At 31.4% G+C, this 20,616-nt stretch overlaps 1 protein-coding gene across 1 annotated transcript; it reads right to left on the bottom strand.

Annotated features, from left to right (window-relative positions):
- Positions 1-1,845: 1,845 nt before the first annotated feature.
- On the bottom strand, positions 1,846-4,848 carry LOC149570085 (agamous-like MADS-box protein AGL66). The gene is made up of 10 exons (XM_089817083.1): positions 4,664-4,848; positions 4,356-4,412; positions 3,900-3,915; positions 3,702-3,760; positions 3,557-3,584; positions 3,401-3,462; positions 2,875-2,974; positions 2,643-2,711; positions 2,205-2,305; positions 1,846-2,113 (listed from the first exon to the last, which is right to left on the bottom strand). The coding sequence occupies exons 1-10, from the start codon at positions 4,846-4,848 to the stop codon at positions 1,846-1,848; spliced, it is 945 nt and encodes a 314-aa protein (XP_089673209.1).
- Between the last annotated feature and the right edge of the window lie 15,768 nt (positions 4,849-20,616).

The following is a 20,616-nucleotide window of genomic DNA, read 5'->3' as shown; positions in this document are numbered from 1 at the left end:
AGGTTCTCTTCTCATGGATAAGAGGAAAAATAAGCAAGGTGTATGGGCCTTTTCTTGTCAATGACTTGATGTCATTTGGGGGTGATAAGGAGAATGTCTACAGAAGAAATGTGATTGCTACGAGCCTTGTGAAGCCATGACAATTGTGTGTATTGGCATTGAAATCTCCTTCACGATTACTCCACCTTCACCCTTGTCATGGGTTCTTAGGTGAAACCTATTGTGAATCCTTGGATTTGGAGTTCTTGTGATGTTCTTACATTTGTGGTTTGATTGTGGTTGTGACCCATTTGGCATTGGTTATCCTATCTCAGTGGGTGCTGTCTTTGAAGCCTAGGTTGGGAGGTGAGCTCTCCATGGTATGTTCAAATCTTATTCGTAGGTTTTGTGGGTCCATGTTGGATAGTTTGGGAGGCTTTGAACTTCCTATTGAAACCTTGTGAGGAAAGGAGTTCATGATTGTTGTGATCAAGTGTTGTTGTTGGAGAGTTCTCCATTTCTTACCTTTGTTCCTTCAATGTATTGTATGAGTTGAGTGATGAGATTTCCACTCCATATGTAATTCTTCTTGCATGGTATGAATCTTAAAGTTTAAATAAAAGACGCCATTGTTGATATCATTGGTTGAAAATATTGTGTGAATCAATCTCTTTATATGTTGTAGTAGTAGTGAAAGAACGAAAGAATGTTTCATTATGGAGCTTTCATGATCATGTATTGCAAAATTAAGTTCTTCCAATTTCATTGAGTTATATAGTTCATGGAAGGAATCTAAGAACAAATACAATGCATAAGAGAAAGAAAATTGGGACATCAAATCTTAAATTCGATAGTACAGGCTTGGCTTGGAGTTGCACGTCTTGCAAATCTAAGAATAGAGTGTTTCTCCTTGTTTGTGAGAGTTGAAGGTCCCAAGTCTTTTACTTCAACTTTATAGCTACTTTCAACATGGGTTCATTGAAAACTATCTGATTCTATTCATTTGTAGACTTGTAAAGAGCATCCTTAATTATTTTAGGAAGAGTTCAAATGCTGCCAGATAAATGCAATGTGTGGGATAGTGTTGTAGTATTCCATAGATACCCATTGAAATAAAAATATATAGAAAATGAAAGTGACAATATAATGATGAAGCGTAGGCAAATTGTAGCGTTACAAATCTTAGTAGAAGAAGTATTAGAAAAAATCATATGGAATTACTTCCTTCACATATGTTAGGCAGAGTGCTTTGTTTTAGACATCAGAATTAACATTTGCACTATCTCAGTTTTAAGAAACCCTAACTGCAATGGAACAGTAAATTTAAAATGAACATTTTGGATTCTCTGGGTGTAAACAAATTAGCCCTACTTTGAAATTAATGGAAGAAAAATAACAGCATAAACAACTTTAAAGAATAATATAAAAAATAGACCACCAAACTGCATCATTAATGGATATAGATATGAATTTAGTTTGTTTTGGTGAATTTGCATGTCAAGAAGAATAGGAAACTCAGAGGCTTCAAATGTTGTTTAAAAAATTGGTATTTTTTCAAACAATTTTTTTCTCATCTATTGCAAGAAATCAAAAATCAGAAAAAGTTGCTTTTCTAAATTATAAGAAATAAGTATTAACTATTGTAACTTTGTGTAATAAAATTTAATATTGCAATTTCATTGATAGTTTGAAATGTCAAAATGTAAAAAATGGCACATGAATTAATAATTGAAATAAAAAATTGCAACGAAAAATATATGTTTGAAACTAATTATAGTTGTTTGAAAAATTTTTAAGATCCGTTCTGGAAAAATAAATCTAATATAGTTTTCAAAAGTGTCAGCAAAAACATTATAAACATGCATATCAATACATTACATCATTGATGAAGGTGTCATCAAGTCCACCATATGTTGATTGCCATTGGGATGGGAATATCATTATAGAGCAATAATCACTACCCACCATATCATGCTCAACATGCTCATCACTATTGTTGTCTTCAACAGGCAGATTATAATAACTCAAATGTGATATATTGGATTCACTTGCATGATTTCCAAGTTGCATACTTCCACTGTCTTGTTGAAAGGATGGATAAATTGTTGTAGCCATGCATTCTCCCCCAATGTCCCTTCATTTCAAGAAACCAAACACTTATTCAATGTCAAAATATTTGTAAAAATTTATCACTGCCATGAATAACACAAGTTTTAAAGACATACCTAATGCTGAAGATGCCATCAGTATTGGCAAGATCTAAAAAGTTTTGGTCTCTCTGTGATATCTGGCTTAATATTTGACTCTCACTTGAATTATTTTGTGGCTACAGATATCAATATAATTAAAATTAAAATTTATAGTTAACAAAATAGTTTATGATCATTTAATGTATCTATTTCTAATGCACATTAGTATGAAACATTTTTAAAGTTTAGCTAGTCTATTCCATTCATTAGATATGACAAAAGAAAATTTTTGGGCATTGCTCAAATGAAACATATCTATATATTTTGATTGGCCATGTACATTTTGAGAAAAAAATGGAGAGAAAAGTTTTGGCATTCAATAAGTTATTTCTATATGAAAATTTATCTTCACTGATATATGGAAATTTTTATTTTAAAAAAACAAAATTTTGATTTCTCACAAATGGAACATACCTGCATATTTGATTGACCATGGATGTTAGCTTGGCCATACGAGAAAATGCAAGATTGTTCAAGAAAATTCTGTAATATATTTCAAAATTGTTTCGAAGAAAATTATAATTTTCTTAGAATTTGAAAATAATATAATTATCAAAACTAATTGTTATACTGGGTTTTTAATATTAAAATTTGTAAGATATGTTTACAAAAAGACATTTAATGAAATAGAAGTGGAGTTCTTTACCCTTTTAAGTTGAACTTTAATTAAGGAGTCTTCCAGAACTCTCTCATAATACTCTGCATCCTGTACTGAAGTTATCATATTAGGATTTGCTTTCAAACACCTACAAATTTAAAACAAAAAAATGAAATATTATATGGAACTTCAATATATTTATATAATTTTTTTCATATTTCTATTCTTTACAAAATCAAAAATAGTTATTTAAGATCCCACAAATACTGCCTAGGCATTTGATTTATACAGAAAGTAACAGTATGATTTTTTATTTTTATTTTTGTAATTTTAGTGAAGGGGAGGGTTACAAAGCAAAGGAGTTCATAGAAAGGGAGGGATAATTTGAATGGAAATTGAATAAAAGTATAGGTAGCATTGATATGAATAGTGAAATCAATGAAAAACGTTAATAGATATTTTTCATATTAGTAATTGCACATGTTTAGATGTTTTTAAGATCAAAGTACTAAATTGCAATGTACTATAATTTAATGGAAAAAAATATTACTTCAGATTAAGTGAGAGACTCTACCTTAGTGTTGATTCTGCATTCAGTAGTTGCAATTTCCATGTATTAATTTCTCTTTGAATCTCCTATAAATTTATCATAATAATTATACATCAAAATTGGATCATAACTTTAAAAAATAGAAATCATTGTTCTTTATCATGGTGAAATCAAGCATACCTCAACATTTGGAATGTTTCCTGATTTGTTGATGATAATGCATAGTCATGGATAGAATGTAGAAACACTCATTAGTAAGATATTACTTAGTAAAAAGGTTTTTACTACATGTACAAAAATAATAGATAAATTTTAAAAAGACCTTGATAAATGATTGGCATGATCATTGTCACTCTTCAATTTCTTCAATATTTCATTTAAAAGCTGCTAGGACATATAATAAAATAAGATTTATTTATGTCTAATTCTAAGATTTGGTTTCTACATTAATAAATTACTCACAAAAATTGAATTACACCAGAAAGAAGAAAAATTAAACTAAAAATTGTAGATCGAGACTTACTTCTTGATTTTGAAGCCTATATATTTGTCGTATTTCAAAGAATTTATACCAAATAGAGAACAAATATGACAAAAATATTAGTTATAAAGCCAAACTAAACATGAACATAATTTTATTCAAAACTTAATCTTATTAGAGGTATGTAGGTGAAAAAGCTAAAAGAAAGTGTGTATAATATTACTGTTAATTGCAATACATTTGTATACAAATTGTCTATTCAAACTTTCATATAAGTGCAATAATTGAGCAATCTTGTTCATAGACAACTTATAACTAAGATTAATGAAATTTTATATTTATTCTTTGTAAAAGATCTATCTTATTAAATGAGTAATTTGATACAAGAATATTGGAATTGAAGTGAGCATATTATATGTAAAAAAATAAATTGAAATGTAAAAGTAAATATTATGAATTTCATTTTTATCTTTTTAAGATATTGCAAAAAGTCCATACCTTCCTCTCTCATGTTCTAGTAGATCAACATAATGAATTATAACATCTTCTGTCAATCTAAAAAGAAAATGAAAATTTAATATTGTAGTATAAAATAAAATAGAATGAACTTTAATTGAGAATTCTCCTAATACTAGGCATTTATTTCATATGAAATACTATACATAATCCAAAGTATATTCACCATATTTGAAGTGTTCCTTAAATATACAACATATGAAATAAATCTCTTTAGTAAATAAAACTATCTATAGAAGCAATGTAGACATTAAAAACACAAGTTATTCAATGGTTCTAATAGAGCTTACCTTTTCTTTCCAGAATAATGACTGAGTCTTCCAGAAGGCGAGAACATAATAAGTGCAATATCAATATCACATAGAATAGAGAGTTCATAGGCCTTCTTCATAAGTCCATTTTGCCTCTTGGAATAGGTAACTTGTCTGTTTGTATTGCTTTCTATTTTCTTGATCTGAAGCTTAAATCTTCCCATCACAAACAATATGTAATATATATAATAATAAGATTTATTTGAGAGGAAAAGGAGAATACCTATATAAAAGTAAAACAAAACTTATATTTATTTGCATTATTCATTTATAACAATAAAAACTCATTAGTAAGATGAAAAATAATATTTAAAAATACAAAGAAAATTAAATATATTAACAAAATATTCAATCATATATTAAAAAATAATTATCAATTATTTCAATAAATAATTACCAATGTTTCAATAAAACATTCAATTTAATATAATGATATGTTGAGAATAAAATATAATTGCTAATTAGGAAAAGTAAGTTATAGATTTTAAAGAAAATGATAGGTTTAACTTGTTAAAAATTGGATACTGATTGAAAACATACGATTGAAACTGCAAATAAATTGGAACTGAAAATGCTGAGATCTTGTGGATAGCATGGTTAAAACTCTGCTACTGCTAAGAAGCATTTTATTTATAATAAAAATTTCATATAATTAAGAAGCAAAAATATATAGATCTGTCCATTTTTTTTCCCTAATGCAATAAATAAAAAGGATGGTTTATCTAACAAGCTGGTTATTTGATCAACTTGAAGTTTTATTCCTACTGCAGAATACCTGATTTCTTTTTAATCTTCAAGTCAAATTATGAAATGTGATTTTTTTGATAGAATACTGGTAGAATGGACTAGAAAGGTTCAGGTTAGACATGCATGAATACAAATGAAACCTTAATGTAGTTTAATAGAAGACATAAGAATATTGTTGTAGTTTAAAACTCAACAAACCATTTGACATTTTTCAGGCCTACTTGGACTCCATTTCTGAGCACCATGGTTGTCTGGAAGATGTAAGAGAGTGTTTGAGCCATAAATAGGGCGCTTCTTCCTTGGCTTGTGGAGAAATTTGGGAACAAGGTGATGCATTGGTTGCCTGCTTATCTATAAGGAACTCAAAGAGCTACTAGAATTTGGGGACGGGCCATGCCCCGCGGCCTGTAGGGCGGCATCTACCCGGGGCCTATAGATAGTAGGGCCCATAAAATTCTAGGATAGGGGTGGGTCGGCAAATCTAGAATACCCTCTGTCGTTCTTTGTATTTCAAAGAGTATTTTGCTATGGAGGAAAGGTCTACATTCTAGGTAGCTTGCCCATTCTCGTCCATTCTTCAAAATGTTATGCTGGAGGAGAAACTATCACATTATTTGGACAGTATGGAAGTGCATTTGGTGAAGGAGATCTCATTCATGTCAGATTCATTCTTTGAGGCTCATGGACAACTCGAGACTCTAAATGAGAAGACTGTAGAGGCCTTCTCCAACATTCATGACTTTGAATCTCATTTCACATCTTTTGTCGACTGAAAACTGGTCGTGCTCATACAGATCTTGCCTAAAAAGTTTCTCATCCACCCAAGTATTTCCCAATCAACCATAAATACCAAGTAGAAATAACGTGTGAAGGAGAAGAGAAATAGAAACAAAAATGCATACCTGATACAAAGCCGATCTCTGGTTTTAGATTATGTTTTGTTTGAATTCCTTTCCTTTCCTTCTTAAAACAATTTCACAGCATGCATATTCTCCCATAAAGCAATGTCAGAAAAACGGTCGGAGCGTTTCCTTAAATTAGATTCCATGCAACTCAAAATAGTATTTTGGAGAATTCTCTCTGCTGCGCTCAGATAGTGATGAGGGAGTTTTTATGTTCCTAATTTATTATACAATTATGATCTCAGGCTATTTGTTTAAGTGGGTTTTTGATTTATTTTGCGGGGCACAGCTCCAATGGGAGAAAAGTGTAGGGCGAATTTTTAAAGGTGGGAATATACATATGTTGCACATTCAGACCAATACTATGGTTCTCAAGACAAACCAGAAGGAAAATGTTGTGTTCCAGCCTGGGATGATAAATCGTGCCTTCAAATTTCAATATTTTTGGATTCTTTTCTTTGACACATTTGTTTCATTTTCGTTTGGTAGGCGTGATTGGATACCTTGGTAAGGGAATGGAATAAAATAATTGTCATATGAGAGGTAGAGTGTACATTATCAGACCACTGCCATGTGTCCATCATCTTTACTACTGCTGGAGCTTCTTAGAAACATAGAGTTGAGAAGAAGAGCATCTCCTTCAAATTCTAGAATGGAGCTGGATCTTTTGTCGATCCTCATTAGCATGGATGATCACTGTTCACAAGAGCTTAAATGTAGAGTCTATAATGTTTTCTTCTTCAGTCAGTCATGATTGATATTTATTTAATCAATCATAATGTATATAAGTTTCAAAAATATATTCACTAGCAGTTACATGTTTTTGTACATGTAACGAGAAGTCGATAGTTGTGTATGTTTTTGTATGAAAGAGTACAACATTAATAAAAAAAATTTACCAAGTAAAACATCCTTTTTCCTCTTGAAATTAAAAATTACTCACATTGTGATTACACACAACTTTTCATTCTCTTGAAGGTCCAAACTTTTTCCCAAAATTACATTAAGTACAAGAATAAATATAAGAATAAACCACATCAAGTGTTTGTAAAGTAATGCTACTCCATTCAAGCATGTAAGATGACCAATATTTAATGTCAGGATTGTTTCACAGTTTGTATTATTACTGTGAAGATAAGAAACCCATAGCACATTAACTTGAATAGACAAATCTGAAAACGTGGAGATTCAAATGACTGAAATCACATAACTATTTAGACTACTACTTCATTGTTTTGTAATATTTTACATCATGGTATAAAATTTGTAAGTGTGTGCTGTAAATTATCCATCTGTAGATGACTATTTACCTTAATTCAACCTTTTCGATTAATCTTTATAAGCCTGACATGCATGTAAATAGAACATATTGGTGGAAGCCTTTTGTTGGATGTGGAAAGCAATTTCTAAGTAGGGGAGATTGTAATAACTCTATGAATTACTAAAGGTTGAAGACCACTAAATCATAGAACAACACACCAAAATAAAGAAGATGAGAAGATAGTATATGGATGATTCTCAATCAGGAAGACAATAGTCCACAATCAAGAAGACAATGATCATTATGTCGTTAATCAATGATCAAACAAACAAACAATTAGAACATCTAATCTTGAAGGCAATATTTTGGATGCTAAAGAATTAACAATTAGTTAAAAACATTAAGGAGCAATAGTCAGAATGATTTTGGTGGAATTACTAAGATTACTTAAGACCACAACTATATTTGTAAGGCAGTGTTGAAGTTAAAGACGAGAAAAGTGCAATTTGAGTATAATAGCAAATGGATATTAAAAATAAGAGAAAGATAATAGTGATTAAGAAGGTTGTAAGATATAGTGATTCATTATTGTTATTAGCAATGTAATATGCAAAATGTTAACTTGTGATTGATTAGTTATCTACTAAGAGTTGAAGTTACCATAGGGAATTCAAGTTGTATGATGAAGAGATGGGACCATTCATCTTTGAGGCATATTAAAGAAATATCATTGACACTCCAAAAATAGGAAGAGAAGATGTTAAACCAAGTGCTCAAATTGAGCCATAGACATAGAAGTCAAGGATGCACAATTTAAAAGAAACTATAATCAAGAACAACACCAAATATCACAACAAAAAAGCTTACACATTAGAGAAGCATTCAGATTTAATCTACAAAGTCCTATTAGACTGATCAATAGTAATATAATTCCCATACACATAAAGACATATTAGAAACAACAGTCCACATATAACTCAAATCAATGTTGTTCATCTAGCACTCATATCAAATAGGCTATCAGAAATAGCTAATTACACCTACTTTCAGATCAATAAAGTTTAATACTTGATCAACATATGATATCGATTCCTTTATTCTTACATATTGACTGACATCTATATCAATACAATCATCATTATATCTGCAAGTATGAAACAAAGCATATAAGAGATTCTATATTCAAACCAACCTTTTATCATCTCGAGCGATTGGGTTATAATGTCAATCATTGAAGGTTAAGGACACTTTCCAATGTTTTACAATTGGATATCATCCTACCTTAGCATCATGGTAGCAAGATATTTGTTGTTAGACATTGTTCTATATAATCATTACTCTCCTAATTATATTAAGCATTGTACTAGTGAATTAAGAATCAAATAAGAAAAAGTGGAAATATCATTCTTACATAGCATCAAGATAGGACCCACATTGATATATTCTCCTTTTAAGAATATATTATACACTCATTTGTGATGAACTAAAGAATTGAAATAAGTTACAAATAAGTCTCTTGTAATTGAATTTAATCAAAATCTCTTATTCTCTATATAAATCCATCATTTTCCAACATTATAAAAATAAATCCATATTCTCAGTATTACAGATTGGAGAAGGTTCAAGCCTTTAACATAAAAATGTGAATATGTATATTAAATTAGCATTCTTCTGAATTTGAATAAACAAATATACATTTTTGACAAGACATCTATGACATGTATTTGCTTTTATTAATGGGAGTAGGCAGAAGAGATAGTTAGTTGTCAATCTACAATAGAAAATTGAAAACGCAAACATAAAAATGTTGATATTGAAAATTAACTCTCTTCTTCCACCATCGCCACCATGATTGGGTATGTAGCTCACTATTTACGGATATGTGCAAAGGAAACATTGACTTTGCAAGTAATGCCTTTCTTTGTATTTACATGGCATTTCTGTGATTATGCCATTCCTTTAAATACAGGGGCATTTGAAATTGGGTCTCATTCCTACATCTGTAAGTTCATGCCCTACTGATTCTTATGAGAAGTTAATCCGGAATCCCAAATTCCATGGCTGAGATATGCGACCAGCCAAATTTGATTGCATTCAGTCAAGAAAAATAAAATTAGAGTTAATAGAAAATACCAAAGCAATCAGAACAAAGAAAAAGAAACCTCAGAACTCTGTCGAACAAATAAATCAGAAGTATAATCTTTTGTGTTCGGATTTGTGGATTTGAAAGAGGTGAAAGCTTAAAACTATTTGAATGAGCCTTTCCATGAATGAGCTAGAGTCCTCTCATTCGGGCTCTGTTTATGCCAGGTATTGGAAGATGCATGCATATAACAAGCATGAAGACGGGAACCCTAAGTATGGATTCTATGCGCAGAAAGAGGGCGAAGATGATTATGTGCCTGTGGGGTTTTAAATGCAATTGGAGCAGCATGAATGTGATTGGAAGGAAGACTTACTTGTAATGGATGCAGAAACCTTCAATCTATAGTCATTACCACCATTGCCAAACAAAGACATTGAAAATCTGAAATAGGTATGACAATATAAGAACCCTGGAAACTACCACCAAAGGGGAAAAAACAACGTGGATGCAACGGAGGAGGGAAATTTGAAGGATCAAAATAAAGGGGCAAGAATGGAAAGATTTTTGCATCAAAAGCTGTGAAGGGAAAATTTTCCAGTGAGGCTGACAATTTGCCAGTAGGAATTTGTAAAAATCGAGAGCAAAGCTCCCACATATAAGCCTATCGGCTTAATAATAATAATTTAGATTTTTAGTAATATTATTATTTTGTTTATGAATGAAAGGTATAGATGTTTTCTAAGCTATTTAGATATCAATTATAGATTCTATGAAATTTAAGTTTACATGTCCAATAATCCTCTCAGATAAGATCTATTAGAGCTATTTTGGAACTATTTGAATTATTTACCATTTTTCATTTATTTATTTTGATTTCTTTCTATTCTTGTAGCACATAAATTATAGAAATAAATTTTATTTTTGCCTTATCTATTTCAATTGACTTTTTCTCACTTTTTTTAGATTGTAATGTCTCTATTTTTTTCTCAATTTTAGTTTTTTATGTAAATGAAATCATTTTCATTATATATAATTTTTAATATCAAGAAAAAAAACTAATTTCATGAATGAAGGGGTTTTCCAAGCCAAATGAGATTTTGTTTCTTACAAACATGTAAAAGCTAATGTTGTATTTTATTTTATGAAATGGCAGATTGGCTCATTAGAGTTGACTAGGTTCAGTATCACATGTCATTCTATGGCTATTTGATGCTACTATGCTCATTTTATAGGCATAACCATTCATATCTAGAAAGTGTCATCAGGACCAGATCGTTGATCAAGATTGGAAGAAAACATGACAAGACATGAGATTTTCTAGGATGCCATTCTTGACTTTGATATCATGACATTGAATCTGCACATAGAAATGATAACATGTCTGAAAATAGTTTCTTTCAATAATAATATCAGTCATTTTTTCTTTTTCATTCTATTTAGAGGTCTCAGATCAATTCCTTTTCCAAATTGTAGTCAATCCTTCTCTAACTTGGAAGTTTTTGTGAGCAATGTTTAATATCATTTCTCATCTTTGATATGTGATATGAAAAAGGAAAGGACCATTTTGAATGAAAAATAAAAATCATAAACATCTATTTTACTATACCTACATTTTATCCCTCCAATTGTACTTCCCCCAACTAAAAAAATTCAATAGATAAGAATTGTTTCTTATATAAATTTTGAAGAACTTTTCTATTCTAAATGTTGGTGTATAATATGTAATACACAATTTTTTTATTAACTATTATTAAAGTCAATAGTTATCCATATTTAAGTAATTTTTTATTATCATTATAATCATGATTTCATTCCCTTTAATTTAGTCATGCTTATCTTCTTAAATAATTAGTTAAATATTATTGTAATATAATGAACCACTATTTTTCAATAGAATACTTATTGATTATGAATAAGAATCATTAGAATCTTCATTATTATTTGATTAATCTTGATAGGTTTATTTTCTTACAATTTTAGTCATTGACTTTTTTTAGGAGTAGTTGAAAATTTAACATGATATCTAAGTCATAGTTTTCCACTTTTTGTTAAATATTTTTTCCATGGGTTAGTTTTCTTTAACCATCAATTATAGCTGAGAGAGTTCTCTAAGAACATTAGGTCTTAGTAAGGGGTAATTCTACATTTTACAAGGCTAATTGGATGGATATGAGGGTCATTTTAAATTGCAAACAAAATTATAAATATGAATAACATAAACAAAATTAAAAAGCTTGAATAACATTGTATGATAATATACTTACTTGTTAAAGGAAGCACATTGCCATCAAGGGTGTTACAAAATATGTTTCCCTCTACATGTACAAGTCTTCTCCTCTGATGAACTATCAAACAAAGAAAATGTACTTAAAGGCCATGAGCTCAAAATTATCACAATCCCCAAAAAACACACGCACCACCTTCCAAACATATTACTTAACATAATACACAAAAATAAAATGATGCCTTCCTATTGGCTCTTTGTTGCATGTACATAAACGTGCAACTACTAGTTATAGAATTATGATATATATATTTTTCTAGTTTTTAATGGGTCCAAGTTTAGAATTATTGTAGTTAGTTATTATTTTTATGTGTGAATAGAGTAGAATTTAAGAACTAAAGATCTCTTATGTGAAAGACTTAAAAATTATTATTATATTGTAGATTCTTACCTTATGAAATTTCTATATTTATAAGTCAAGATTTCTACACATTTTTATGTTTCTATTTAATTATAGAATTGTGACATCTCTATAATTATGAGTAAAGATTTCTACGTATTCATTTTCTTATAAATAAAGGATTGTACTATGATTGGTTCAAATTGATTTGTGCTATATGAGTTCTTTTTCGTTTGAAGGACAAATCCTTAATAAAATAATTAGATTAAAACAATCTTAATAAAATAATTGCATAAGAGTGAAACTAAATGAATGGTTAAGAGAGTCATATTTTTAGTTATCATTTTATATAAAATATAAAGATTTGATTCCTAGATTAAAAGTGTTAAATAGTTAAAGTTGACTTATTTTTGTAAGGTTAATTTCTTCCTTAGTGTGTGATGTTTAATGGTGGTTGTCTAAAATAGGTATATGTGAAGAGAAATATTTATTATTTGTTTAATCTATGTGAAATAGATTACACAAACTAGTGCTTAGAAAAATTATTTCTTCTTGATCTATGTGTGCTATTTTATTTTGAGTCCATCTCAAAGGGTGTTAAGTGTGGATAACTAGGGAAGGGTAGTGGGAAATGTTGTACTTTTCATATTGCTCACTAGTAGAAGTCTAGCATTGAATGCTTTGACCAAAGCTATTTATTTGCATATATTTTCTCTATGAACCATTATGTTTCATCTCTTTGCCACATTCATAATTATATTCTACAATTAGACATGTGTACTTTATAGTTAGTTTCATGACTGCAACAAATCGATCTGACTAACCAATTCAAGGTTACTAGGCTTCTTCGACATGGTCAAGGAGTTATTTATGTCAGGAAGATCCATGAGGGGGCTAATTTCTCTATGGTTGGGCAAAAAAGCCCCTAAGCCTCACTTTTCTTGTGATAGCCAATGGATGATGTCTAATGACTAAGGAGATAGCGATGTATCCACTACAGATGGACATAGGTCCAATGATATATTTATTTGATGTATCCTTATTCTACTGTTGTACTTGATGTTCCGCATGTGGGTTGACATCCTTGCTTTTGATGTGTGACATACTTGATGAAAATGTTGTATATGTATGATAATTTCTCTTTATGTAATGGAGCTCAATGTGGAGGTCAACTTCCTTATTGTATTTAATCATATTCATGTATTCATGCAATGTCATCATGTATGAACTACACTTTGGGCAACACTTTGTGTATTAATGTAACATGTTACACATTCTTACATTCTTAATTTTACATGTAGATCAAATTTATATATAGTTTTCTCACTTATGAAATGGATCATTATTGATTAGACCATGTGTTTACACCAGTGCCTTTTTCATTTAATTTTCTTCATTTGACACATTTTTTCATCTGCAACATGTTTGATGAAAATGAATTCCTCAGACATTTCCACTTGTTATAGTGGGGTTATCATTGCACCAAAAGATTGATCTATTAGTTCCCAATACAACCACTCAACTTATAGTACATAAGAAGAGTTAAGCCCTTGTTAGGAATCCCAAGGGGAGCATTGAACATTTTTCCAACACGCCCATCTTCTTTTTAAGATCAAAGTGTGGTTCAAGATCTTTTACCACCCAACCATGGAGTGGTTAGCTCCCCTAGGGTCCTTCATGATACAAAAGATTTCATAGCCCTAGCTCGAGAAACCTAGCAACTTGGCACAAGAGGATTAGATGGATCTAGTACAATTGTGTAACTAATTACAATCACAACATATTACCTACATGTAGAACATAATTAATGAAAGTGGTAGGGAAAAATAGTATACAAACATATCTACACATGTGATAGAGACTTTGGCTAAAGCACTCAATCCATAATTATTGGTTAAAAGAGAAAAAAATAATGGATCCATTTCTATTGAAAACAATTGGTAGATAGAAAGAAACAAAAATAATGTATCCATTTCTATCCCTCCCTGATTAACCACTTTTGAAACCCTTCCACAAGGAAACAAAATGCACTCTTAGACAAAAAATACTTAATTTTCAGTAATCAAAAGATATGGCATTCTCATGCTCTATCCACGCATAGGCATTCCATTTAACAAAAGTTGTTTCCAAGTAAAGTAACAATTTATTTATAAGAATTTAAAATAATGCATCATTAATGACATGTAATAATTTTAGAATTAAATAACAATTCCACATGCACATAGGCATATATTCAGATACTCTTGCAAAAAAAGAAACGAAAAACTTATTAAATAATCTTAATGCATACATTTCAGTCTATGCCATTAAGTATGGAGTCATTTCTATCATGCATATAATTTTATCTCATTGGTCAATCCATCAAGAATAATAATTTCAACAAGAAGTTACTTCTATTCTTTAAAAATCAATTTCTTTTTATGATACATAACTAGAAGAATTAGTGAAACATTACTATCTTATCATAGACCATCAAAAGGGATCTACTTATTCACTTTCTTGACAAATACAAGTTCACTTTCCAAGGAAGAAAATAGTACACTATAAGAACATAGAGAAAAGTGGAGAGTTTCTACAACACACTCTATGCTGGCAAGTCATTCATTCACTCACAAGAAAATTAGGCATTCTCATTAAGGAGTCAGTGATTGATTTCATGAACATCTTGGTCATAGATCCAGGTGCATTATTTTTTATGTTCTAATAACTTGTTTAATTTAATGTGCTTGAACTCTATGGTTCAGTATGCAGGAAACATTTTTGTGTAGAGATGATTGTTGCAACTAAACAATAGCATATCTAAATAACATAAAATAAAAGATTAAAGTAAACTTATATTTTACACACTAAAACAAAACATGAATCTTTTATTCATCGTTTCCAATACACATTACCTCTGTTATGAAGGCCTCCACAAATTACAGACTTCCTATTCTACACCATCATGATTACATCAATATATAAAATCCTATCCATTAATAAGACTTATAATGAAGATTCTAGACTAACATTAAGTTCTAATAGGAAATTATTGTCATAACTATCAATCATTCTACTCATCTTCACATTTTATTTGACTCAATTCTTCTATGCAGACTATGACAAAGAGATAACTATTTGGTGATTATTTTGCATATATGTATGAATCTTTCTTAATGGAGTTTTGACTTAAGTTATCTACTAGGACTATAGAACTACCCACAAGTTTTATTTAATAGAGAAAATCTAATGTTTCCTAACTGCTACACAACATAAAAGTAATGAAATATGTGCAATTCAGATTCACTTGACTACTTGCATGAAATTCTTCTTTGTTTATGATTCAAGATCTCACTAGGCTAACTGTTTGGACATGTTTACGATTCAAGATTTCACTAGGCTAACTGTTTGGACATGAGAAATTAACTCCTTCCAACATAAATAAACTATTCTATTAATTTCACCTAACCAACTTAGTTCTTCCTGGGAAGATGGTGTTGAAGTTGATGAAAGATCAACTCCACAACTCCCAAGAATCACCTGCATGCAAACACCTGTCACAGAAAGAGCGAAGCAAAAGCTATGGAGGTTAGAATTCCCTGATCCATAGATGAGACATTCTTGATGAAAAAAAGGAGAGATTTCAATTATCATAATTGAATGAATGTAGAAAGAGAGATTGTCCTTATAAAGGAGATCAAAACCCTAATATACAACTAACCTAGGTTGTATGATAATAATTAATAAAAATAATAATAATTATATATCTAAAGTTTATCTTAAGTAAACTAGAGATAAAAAAGTGACTTAATAATTAGATTAACATGATTTAATTAATAAGAAAATACTTTATTACTCTAAAACCCCTCCTTAAGATAAACTTAGGGAGTAGCTAAAAACCTAGAAACTACTATTGAAAGTAAATTTGGGTTTCGACAATAAGGCCTAGTGAGATACCAAAGCACAACAAAATTTCTAAAAAGAAGAAAAATAGAGTAAACTACATGGGAAAATCCCCACATGAAAAAGAGATTGAAATAGTGCTGAAAAGAACTAGTGAAGGACTAAACAAGCCTCCAAACTAGGGAATGTCCTAGAAGATAGGAACAAAAGATGATCATGTAGAAAACTAGTAAAGCATGTAGAAGCTACAAAGCTCTATCAAAAGTAACTACTAATTTGAAGAACCTCCACTAAAATAAAACTTGACCAGGTAGAGAAGACTATAATCTACATCAAATCATGAGGCACACAAAGGAAGAGAACTGAACTTGAAGATACAAATGGCACGAAACACCAAAGCTTGAAGAGTTGATCAATCAAACACATGAGATTACATCTAAAGTAAGAATGAAAAGAAGAGTATCTATATGGTAAATGATCTATCTCACCGAAATGCATAGGTACCTAGCTATTGCATCTTCCTAGTATGTAGGAACCGATAATAAATACATAGCTCACTCCATTGAACTAATGAAGCATGAGAAACAATAGAAGAACACCCATAATGTAGACAAGGGTGAGGTGACATGCAACTAAAAAATGAGGCCAAAAGAGCTACATGTCAAGGAATCATGATCAAGATGCACAAAAGAGTACATATGTGTGTACTAAGGTGATCAATCTCAAACATGTCACATGAGGCTAATGTCATAGAAGGGAAACCAATTGGACAAAGCAAGATAATAAACAAACACAAAACATCAACCCGTCATGACACTTTAATCAGAGGAGTGCATGTACAATAAGGACCAATATATGGTGAATCCCAAGAATACAATAATCTGTATGATTGTCCTCAGATTACATTGCTTGAATAAAAAGGAAAAACAAGGCAAAATAATTAAAATGAAAATATAGATGCAATATGACACTTTATCTCAGTGTGTTTGCAAGAATGTATACAAATGATGTCTAAATAGACTAAAAGAGACATAAGACTAATATAGAATATAGTACAACCCATGATAAATCATCTAAAGCAATGAAATTGATCTCCAAATCTAAAACAACCAAGATATCCACCAGAATGTAGAAAAGGAAAAAACTAAATGGGATGTGTGTGGATTAGAATCTAGAAAAATAACTAGCATCATTGGAAAGAGCTCAGAAGACCTTTCCAATGGTATAAAGAATTCCCCAATTGGAAATAGGATGCTCAAGATATGTCTCTCATAATGCAAAAATATACCCCTCACTTTGACAATAGAAAAAGTCATTAAAAATGCATCAAAACTCAAAAAAAATTGTACCACTATGACGGGTTCAAAACCAACTTTCCCACAATATCTTGTTTACAAAAAAAAAGTCTGTATGCTCAAGATATGAGCAAAAACACAAAGGTAGGTCCAAACAAAGCTTGAAAGGGTGATAGGAGTGCTAATGGAAGTTGACATGGCACTAATGTCAGCAAGTGACAAGCCCAAATTTTATGGTCAAACAGTCATGGAGGTAGAAAAAACCAAAAAATGACCCTATCAGAAAAATATCTGATCACCAAAAATGCATGCTAGAACAAAGAACCGGTGTCAGAAGAAAAACTAGTGGCCAATATAGCATGTGTTAAAAATATTAAACATTAAATTTGCATGTAAAAAATGCAATACTACCAAGGAAATAACAAGACCACTGATTAAAGTGGTAAATCTTTGATGAATGAAAAACTATGCATGTAGACTAGTGTCGAAAAGAGAGGGCTGCCAATGCAAAAGACCCATGCCCAATAAAAAAAATCATGCCTTCCAAGGTAGCACAAGCTTGACCTAAGGAGAAAAAATTGTGTGGCGAAGAAGCATGGGAGTTGCTGATTGAAAAACACAAATAGTAAAAAGTGCCCATATTATTGTCTTAAAATCTACCAAACTACTCAAAAGAAAATTGATCATGATGGGAATCCACATGAGGCACCAATAAAGTGGCTCCTTAATGTCAGATTTGACATGCTCTAGTGCTAGGAACAAAAAGTGCATGGAGACCAAAGGAATACCAAACTCAGCATTTGAGGAAAGACAAGAAACCACTAGAGTTGCATGAAAAAAGAATGCCTTGAGAAAAATTGCTCACCAAAACCAGAAATGAGACCATAAGAAAAACTCATGCACTATAATTACTAACATATCCAATCCCACAATGGCACATGGAGACTTCAATTATGCCAAAAAAAAATGCTAAACATTTAATTAATTGAAACCTCTATTAAAAATTGGAATCAAACAAGAGAGTCCCCAAAATCCAAGGCACTAACGTGGTCCCAAATTTGTGCGATGACTGTGTATGGAAAAAAATTGTCATTGTTCTCCAAAAAATGTCTCAATGCCCAAAACACACCAAAAATGGTAGAGATAGAGAACAAAAAATTGAAAATAATTTTTAACTCTAAACTCACAAAATCACCAAAAATGAAGGCGTTGTGTGGGGGCCTAGGTTGAGTAGTCTAGTTTGGGCGGCACTCCAAAACCAACACATGTATCCAAAAATGTGAAGAATGTCCATCTCATGCTGATGTAGTAAGAATCCAAGGGTATCCCTACTGAAGGTAATCTAGATCCCTACAAATAAACACATAGCAAAAACATAACAACAAGATACAAAAATACAAGATCTGATACCCAATAAATCTCTTTGTTCATAAAATAACTATTTACGTGCAATGCGGCCAGTTGTAAGGCCTTCTAGGTTAGGGTACAAAATAGTTATGCAAGATCTCTCAAGATCCAACTCCACACTATCCCAACTAGTCTAGATCCACATTATGGTAGAAAACCCAAATGAAATCTCAACTTGTGCTTGCAAGCCCACCAAGCAATCTCTTGGTTTAGCAAGCCTCAACTACTAGCCCCTCTCAAAGTTCACTCCTACACTTCATCCTCTTCTCCAAGCTAGATGATTATGACCAAAGACTTCACAAGATCCCCTGTTTATACCCAACTAAGCCACAAGTCATCCTAGTAAGCTACAAATTAAACAAACCCTTACATTAAATACATATTGAGCTGCAAGTTGACCTGAAACATATATTAAATACCAAAATTCCTTAGAAGGCTTACAACACAAATCAAATGTACATAGGAGAGACAACCAAGAGTCAAATAGGTCCACACAAACTCCCAAATTGATCCACATCAAGATCACACATAACATGCATTAAATGCACCAAATTGATCAAGAAGATTTGCAAGAACTCCATCCTGCAAGCCACACTGCCAAGCATTAGCAAGATCACAAGTGCTACCAAGCTCCCACAAGTATTGTTGAGTTCTATAGGTACCAAGAAACCAATACACGTCAAGCACTATAGTGAGTGCTGAGAAATAGTAGATGACAAGCCCCTTGATTGACCGAGCCCTTCAATGAACAAGCACCTTAGCCAACACTACATACAATAATGATCGAGAACCACTCCTTTGGTGATCGAGTCCACAACTCCTAGCCAAAATCCCTCAAACATGCATGATTTCTAACAACCTAGGATGCTCATACATTAGACACCCTAGTTTGGAAATGATGTTCTCAGTAGCTGGAAGAACATCTTCTAGGATGCAACACATAAACTCCAAATTGGTTCTTCACATACATATCCTCCAAGTCCACAAATTGTACACTCTTTCCCTTGTTCCACTTCTACTTCTTCACATCCATGTTTTGTGTTCCACAAGTTTTCTGTCCACATTGATCTCTCACCCTTTCAAAATTTGCCAACTCAACTCAGTTGCCAATACTCAAGTTCGTTCTATCGAGCTCTTCATTCTGGAAAGTAATCAGGGAATGCTTCCTACCACCTTTCACAATTATAAACGCATTCTTAACACAATCATGCATAGCCTTGAAATCATACTGCCAAGGTCTACCAAGAAAAAAATGACAATTGTTCATGTCCACAATATCACACAACACTTAATCCTTATACTACCCAATCTAGAAATCAACAAGGCATTGCTCCCTTACTTATAAAGCATGCTCACCTTGCAACCAACCAATCCTATAAGGATAAGGATGTCTCATTCTCTTTGAACGAAGTTTTTGAACCATCTCCTTAGCAACAAGGTTATCACTACTACCACCATCCACAATCAAATTGCAAACCTTACCACTAGACATACAATGAGTCCTAAATAAATTAGTCCTCTGACTAACCAGTACTCGTTGAGACAGTAAATTCTCTCCTTTCTCAGGTTGACTGCCATGGTATTCAACCTCATTTACAACAATAACTCTTTTGTCACTAGCCTTAGGAAATTCATAAAATTAATGGCCTACTTCTCCACATTTGTAGCAAGTACCCTTAAAATAACCTCTACTGTCCTTCTCTTCTGGTTAATAGGTTTTGGTTCATC

Source organism: Cupressus sempervirens, chromosome 3 (genome assembly GCF_028749045.1).
Source record: "Cupressus sempervirens isolate cs-2001-9-10 chromosome 3, ASM2874904v1, whole genome shotgun sequence".
In the NCBI taxonomy this organism is placed as follows: Eukaryota; Viridiplantae; Streptophyta; class Pinopsida; order Cupressales; family Cupressaceae; genus Cupressus; species Cupressus sempervirens.
Note: the sequence above shows the minus strand (reverse complement) of the source record. Positions and strands in the feature narration are given on the sequence as shown.

Coding starts and splice junctions, on each gene's coding strand:
- LOC149570085 (XM_089817083.1), bottom strand. CDS start 4,848: ATGGGAAGATTTAAGCTTCAGATCAAGAAAATAGAAAGCAATACAAAC. Junction 3,585..3,701: donor GATCATGCCAATCATTTATC/AAGGTCTTTTTA, acceptor CATTATCATCAA/CAAATCAGGAAACATTCCAA. Junction 3,463..3,556: donor GAAACATTCCAAATGTTGAG/GTATGCTTGATT, acceptor ATAAATTTATAG/GAGATTCAAAGAGAAATTAA.